This window comes from Monopterus albus, unplaced genomic scaffold, assembly GCF_001952655.1.
Source record: "Monopterus albus unplaced genomic scaffold, M_albus_1.0 scaffold119.1, whole genome shotgun sequence".
In the NCBI taxonomy this organism is placed as follows: Eukaryota; Metazoa; Chordata; class Actinopteri; order Synbranchiformes; family Synbranchidae; genus Monopterus; species Monopterus albus.
The window spans coordinates 201,130-208,006 of NW_018127999.1; the positions used below are offsets into that span (position 1 = coordinate 201,130).

The following is a 6,877-nucleotide window of genomic DNA, read 5'->3' on the forward strand; positions in this document are numbered from 1 at the left end:
CTGTATCAGTCTTTAGAGGAACTGCAGGTTGCTCTCATTCTAACACAGTATACAGTATCGCTCGACTGTTTCATTTCTACCCTGATAAGCTTTTGCTCAAAAACAGGAAGTGTCATGCTTTGTTGATAGGGGAATTTGTGCTGAACACAAGCACACTATTCAGATTGAAAATAATTGCAACAACAGCACTCAGACAGTGCATGTACCGCTGCCAAGGCACAACATTCGCTCACACAAATGGGTCCCTTGTGAAAAATGAGATCCAGAACAACACAAAATGTGTCCTAAACTCCTTTATCCAGATCAGATCCAGATCATCTTTTAGGGTATAACAGGCAGTTATTGTGCATACCTGAACATTTCAGGGTTGTACTGTAATTATAGGCCAAGCTGTGGCAGAAGATATGCATTACCTGAGGTTTTCAGCGTTATCTTTAAACAGTTGTCAGATTCGGAATCCAGATTCTGGTCTAGTGATATATACATTGCCACCCTACATACAGTATGTGTGTCAAATTTCAAACAAAAAGTAGTTTGATGAAGTTGTGTCAGATATTTTTTTAAATTTTGTCCTATGTTAAAGATGAGAATTCTTAGTGGTTTTTTTTTTTCCTAACTTTTTTGTGACCTGGACCTTTGATCTTTTTCAGCCAAAATGTAATCACTTCCAGGATTGGTCACCACCGATGTCTGTACCGAGTTTGCTGATAAGCCGTCTAGCAGTTTGTCCGTAATCCTGCTAACCATCACACACACACACACACACACACACACACACACACACGGAACCAAAAACATAACCTCCTTGGTGGTAAACTTCCCTCCCATCCCACCCTTTGCTGTAGACCTCCCTGGCAGAGTGCAGCAGGTCCAGACTCAGGTTGACCCAGGCTGTTGTTGTTGCTTCCCTCAGTAATCGATGGACCTTGCTGAACACTGGCATAATGAGTTTGTGTGGACCCATGCTGCGTTGAATAGTAATGTGGAGGTGTTAGTAGGGGAGAGCTACAGTGGGATGATGGATTCAGTGCCAGGGCGGGGTGAAGCTATGCAGGTCAGACAGATGGACAGGTGGACAGACCAGGTGTCTGGCAATAAATGCTGTACTCACAACCTTAAGAGAAAACCACCGTGTGTAATCGTATGAGTCAAAACCAGTTAATGGTTGGTTTCTGACAAGTAATTTCACAGCAATGAATCAGATTTTGAATTAGGGAAGAAGTAAAAAAAAAATAGACAAAAAAAAAATCCATCTTCAGTTCTTTGCTGACTTCCTGTTCGTGTCTTAAGACTTTTGTTTAAACGGCTACATGCTCGATTTGATTGAGCCGACAGTTACTGGCCTAACATTCATCACCATATCAGATTAAGCTGACCCTCTATTGAGTGGAATAAGGAGATTAATTATTCTTCAGTACAGTCTATTGACCCTTTTTGCTCAGTGCGGTGGCTTCATGCCCGGGCACTGCTAATTAGGAACTCAGCACCACGAAGCACTACACTTTTTTTTTTTTTTTTTAAAGAATATACAGGTTAAAATGTCAGTCCAGATAAATATAATTAATTTCCATACTGGTTTGAGTTTAAAGATGAAATGAGGTGATTGATGAGAGCAAGAAAGTAAGGTCACAGTGAACTTATAGTGTATGTTTTTTATTTGGTCCTCTGTGGTCAGAGAGACTTTCTCTTGTTCATGTTAAGTCAAAAGGAAATACTTTACTGTTTGTGCATTTCTTGTTTTGTAATTGAAAGGTTTACAACTTGGCAAAATGTTAAGTAATTAAAGTTTTTTTAACTCAGAAAAGTCAAGGCAAATCATATTTTGGTCTCATGACTTTAGGGGAACAATAACTAATACCAGTGGCCCATATAATGATGATAGCAGACCAAAACAAGGTTCAGGATGTCAATTAGTTATTGTAACAAAGAATGTGACATTTGAATACTTAGGTACTGAACACGTGTGGACATGGTAATTTAATATATATACATATAAAATATAAAAAGCATCTCTGTAATCACTGATTTATTAAAGCACACCACAGTCAACAGGCTATAGTAAGAGAAGCTGTCAGTCATAAAGTGTACTTTGTAATCTTTTGCATCATCAGATCAGCAGATGGAAACTGCAGGCACCCTTAAAAGAGTATTACAGAGTTACACCATGGCTCCCTGGTGCCAGAATATGTCTAGAGAACCATTTTTGCACTAAGAGGCCAACCTTTGCCAGGTGATGTAATGCCACAGCTTCTTCACACAGGCCGAGGTCAGAGGAACTCTGACCACAGACTGACAGAACTCACACAGGGTGTCAAGGTAATGTGGCCTTTAAGCCCAGAGAGATTTGGGGGCGGGGGGGGCGGGGCCCAGATAATAGCACAAGGAGAGGGAGAGAGAGAGAGAGAGAGAGAGAGAGAGAGAGAGACAAAGACCAAAACCCCAGAGCACGAAAGCATCTGAGCGAGAGGCAACAATAGCAAAAGAGTGAGAGAGGGCTTTTAGCATCCTGAGAGAGGTCTGAGATATCATATACACAGGAAGTAGGGGTGATAAAGATCGATATGGGCTGCATTAGGCCTGGCCATGCCGAACTCACCTCTCATAAGTCATAAATCACTATACAGTCCTCCTAAACAAAATCTGTGTACATCTCTTTTGTCTGGTCTGTCTTGAAAAATAAATGTTATCATACAGTATTGTTGGCACATGAGCATGCTATAAAGTATCATAAATCCAGTACAATAAACCATTAAACCAGTATTTATGCTGTGTATGAACATGGTCTCAAAAAGCATCGTTTTCTTCTTTGTGGTCATTTTTGAGGTCAGCAACTATAAGAAAAAAGCTGATAACCTCTTTCCACAGGTGTGAGCTTCATTTTAACTGGATGCTAACGTTTTGTAGTACAAAGACAACCCGTTCTGTCTTCAACTACAGAATACACATTTTAGCAGTATGAACTGGACTCTTCACTTGCCTTTGCTGCTTCTAGTGATTTTATTACTGAGATATGTGTTCTTGTACTGAGCACTGATCACAGTGGAGTAAACTATTCTTTGTTTAAGTCATTTACATAGGCTGATGCACTTTGAATAAGCTGGGAGCAACACAGTGTCTCACTCAAGGACGCTACCACTGTGGGCTTTTAAACCTTTATACAGGAATTGTTGAAGAAGCATACTTGCTTTTTTCCACCTGACCTGCTAATCCATTAGCTATGATAGGCTGGAGTTTTAGAGTGAAAAGCCCACTCAGGCCTTTTATGCATTAACATGCCCAAGCCGGTCAATGCTGTTGCACTAATCGAGTGAAAGTGAGACGCACTCTGGCACACGCACATACTCACCGTCTGTACACACATGTGACCTAACATATATTTGCATACTCCACCCACCAGTCATAAACTGCTAACCCCCCCCCAACACACACACACACACACACACACACACATCCTAGTGATGATATTTCAGCCACCCATAGCCCCTACCCCCTCAATTCCACCTGCCCCCATTATCTCACTGCTATTGATCCACATCTCTTCCTCTGCCTGCACAACCAGCTTTCACTGGATAATTTTCAAGGGCATGTATAAATACAAAATGGGTTTGATGGGTGGTTGTTCTGTGGCTGTAAATTTGTGAGAAAGAGAGAAAGAGACATGACCAGGCAGGACGAAGGTCTGTAGGTCATCGTCTGGCAAATCAAAAGCACTAAAAATTACTGATTAATAGCCTTTCTTTTGGTTTCAGTTGAAGTTAATTTGTTTCTGCTTTACAGTATTATAAAGAGCATTCTCGTGTTCCAGTTTTCACACTGAATATTCATGAAATATTCAACTCTTTCTGAATACAGATGCACATCTGTAGACTGTCACACTGAGACACCTTGGCAGCAGCATGCAACAGTCACACGGAGACCAGAGAAATGGCTGTAGATTCAAACCATAATGGAAACAATAGCTTTTCTCAATAGTCTTTCCACCAGTTCTGCTCACAACTAGCAGTTACTCTGATTTCCTTTTGTTGTCATTGTTTTTTTTCCATGTAAAATAATATAATGTTTGGCAATCTTTGGGGTGCAGGATTAGCCTTATGTCCTGGGGCAGACTTAATTTCCTGTACTGCCAGGCAGCGGTACTGAATGTGTACTCTGCTCTGTCTGGACAGAGGTAAACAGGCCATCTGAGTGGAACAAGATCCAACATTCTCAGAAACACTGCAGGAGAATCACAGAGTGGAGCTGTCCCTCCACCCTGTCCCTGGGTCAACCTGCATGTGTGTGTTCAATATGTGTGAAGTAGTGTGGGTTGGGCTACAGAGCAGGAAGCATCTGTTAATAGAGGGGAGCCAGGAGGTACTGAAGTGTATGTGTCTGCATGCATGAATGCACGAGTGTGTATTCAAGCTTGTGCGTGTGTGTGCATATGTCTGTGCATCAACATGTACTTGTGTAGGCATTAAAGCCAAGTGTTTAGCCTTCTCCACTGTCTTTGGCAGACCTGGCCGTGGCCCCTCTCCCTCAGGGTTACAGCCAGAGATGCCGTTAGGCTTCCTGTAATGTACAAAGAGAGACCCATACTGTGTACTCACTGACAAACAGGTGATAGTGAACATGAGTGAAGTTCCTTCTATTAAATATATAGTCAACATTTCTGAAGACCACCATTTGAACTTGCTTTTTGTCCCCATAAGGACACTGAGTCCCCACAATGTGACTGTGTGAAGAGTTACTTCCTCACAGCATGTGTAATACCAGGCAACACAGGCACACAAACACTTCTCTAGATGCCAACTGGAAGGAATTTACTCTCAAGTCTGGCTGCAATACCTTCAGTCCTCCAGAGAAGAGTGTAGACTCTGCAGGGGGCGGGCCCATGCTAATTACCTTCTTCACTGTTGAAGGACTGTGGTTCTTCTTACCATTGCTAACTCTGAGAGACAAGACAGTCCAAGTAACTTCAAAACAGTACTGATTTATTCCATGAACACAGGTAAAATTAACATTACACGCTCAGGTATCTTGCACCTCCATACTGCTCACAGGCAGATGTAAGATGAAAGCCCCTGAACCCACCAGGCCTATACATTATATCCCCTCGGTTGGGCTAGCCCCATACTACACAGAAACGTCAACCAAGACGTCTCTGTTGCCAGCTTTGCAGCTGGCCATAGCAGTAGTCAAAACATGAAGCAAATCAACGTGTGAATGTGTGTGTGTCTGTTGATTAAGTGGTGTGTAGCTAAAAACATTCTCACGACCTCTAGTAACATGTCGTGACTTAAACATAAGAACATATTATGACTAAGGCTACAGTTATACACATCATAATAATAATATTGAACACCCTGTCTGCTGACAGTCATCAACTCTTCTCTCTAGTTATCCTTGACCAGATGTACCCTGTAGAAACTCATAAGCATGACTAAGCATTTAACAGTCTAACTAGACATCCTATCTCCACTAAACATTTCTAATACATAAATTATCTATCCAATATCTATCTGACTAAAAATACCTAACACTGTAAAGACTATGTGATGGATGAACATACAAGCAGGTTAGTGCTGTTACTCACCAAATAAATCCAGACTGGTGGTATTTATCCTCATGAAGGAAGGGCCTGAAAGGCTATGTTTTGTAAATGATTACTAGCACAATCATTTTCTCATCTCAGGCTGTTATTACGTTACCAAGTTAGCTCTAAATGTTTTTTCCCCTACTTTTTCGGTGTTCTGTTTATCTGACGACTTAACACTCAACAAAAGCATACAAAAAATACTTGATTTTAGCAACAGAGGCTCCTGACTTCACTTGGACTTTAGCTACCAGTCATGGTGCCCATGATGGATGGAAGGTTACATTTGGCATTGCACATCAGCAGGCTGACAAACAATGACTTGTTTATGGATTGAAATGCAAAGTTTAGGACTTTGCCTTCACTCTGAACTGGTTACCCATATTGATTCTCTTGATTTTACTCAGGACTTGGTAGGAAACTTAATTGTGACTTGTAAAATATAACTGCTTGGATTTGTATACACAGTCTGTCATTAGGAAGTTGATGCCTGTGCTTGGTAATGTAGTAATGTATTGTGAATGAATCTGTGAATGGTTTTGTTTAACAGGAAATGAGGGCACCGCAGCGCCACATATTCACACACCTTTTCTTTTTCTTCTTCCACTTTTATTTACCTTCCTGATTTATCTCTCCTCGGTCTTCTCACTCTCTTGTCTCCCTCTTTGCATTTCTCTTTCCTTCATCACTCTCAGACAACTGGGGTGGGAGTCACAGGCCTTTGGCAGTGCTGGTGACAGCACCATTCAGCATCCCGTCTCTCACAATACTGGCACAGCTAAGTGTGAAAACGACCAGCTAATGGCTTTTTATCCAGTGTAGAAGCTTACCAGCCAATGTCTGTCCAGGCTAAAAACTTGCCAACCAATGATTGTTGAACATTGTGTCTCACAGGGCCAGTGCCTGCCATATCAGAGAATGTGGATTTTTCCACAGCAGACTTTTCTAGGTAATATGTTGCTATGCAGATTCCCCGCATTGAGTTGGAAAAGGTTATTTTTCTTTCAAGCTGTCCCACTTTCAGCTTGTAGCCATTAGTGTCATGTTTTTGAGCACATGTTGTTGATAAAGGTACTGTACAGGAAGTCATTTTCATAAAACTTAAAAAAACTGTGGGTTTTTGCTGTAATAAGAGAATCACCATTGTGTTGCTAAGTGTCAGTTGCTACACAAGCTGATATTGTGAAAAACCTACCAAAAATATTAGCTTGCTGATGTCTTTCCTCAGGTTGAGGTGAGTTTAAGATGTCATACCCTGTCTGTAGAGACTTGGTCTAGTTTTTAAAGAGGTATTCCAGCAAT

At 41.3% G+C, this 6,877-nt stretch overlaps 1 protein-coding gene across 1 annotated transcript in view; it reads left to right on the forward strand.

The window, feature by feature from the left end:
* Positions 1-6,633, forward strand: part of LOC109966805 (rap guanine nucleotide exchange factor 6-like) — a 59,586-nt gene extending 52,953 nt beyond the window's left edge. The window contains exon 8 of the mRNA XM_020611968.1: positions 6,271-6,633. Coding sequence (XP_020467624.1) covers positions 6,271-6,312 — 42 coding nt within the window. The 3' untranslated portion in view covers positions 6,313-6,633. The remainder of the gene's footprint in view (positions 1-6,270) is intronic.
* Positions 6,634-6,877: the final 244 nt, after the last annotated feature.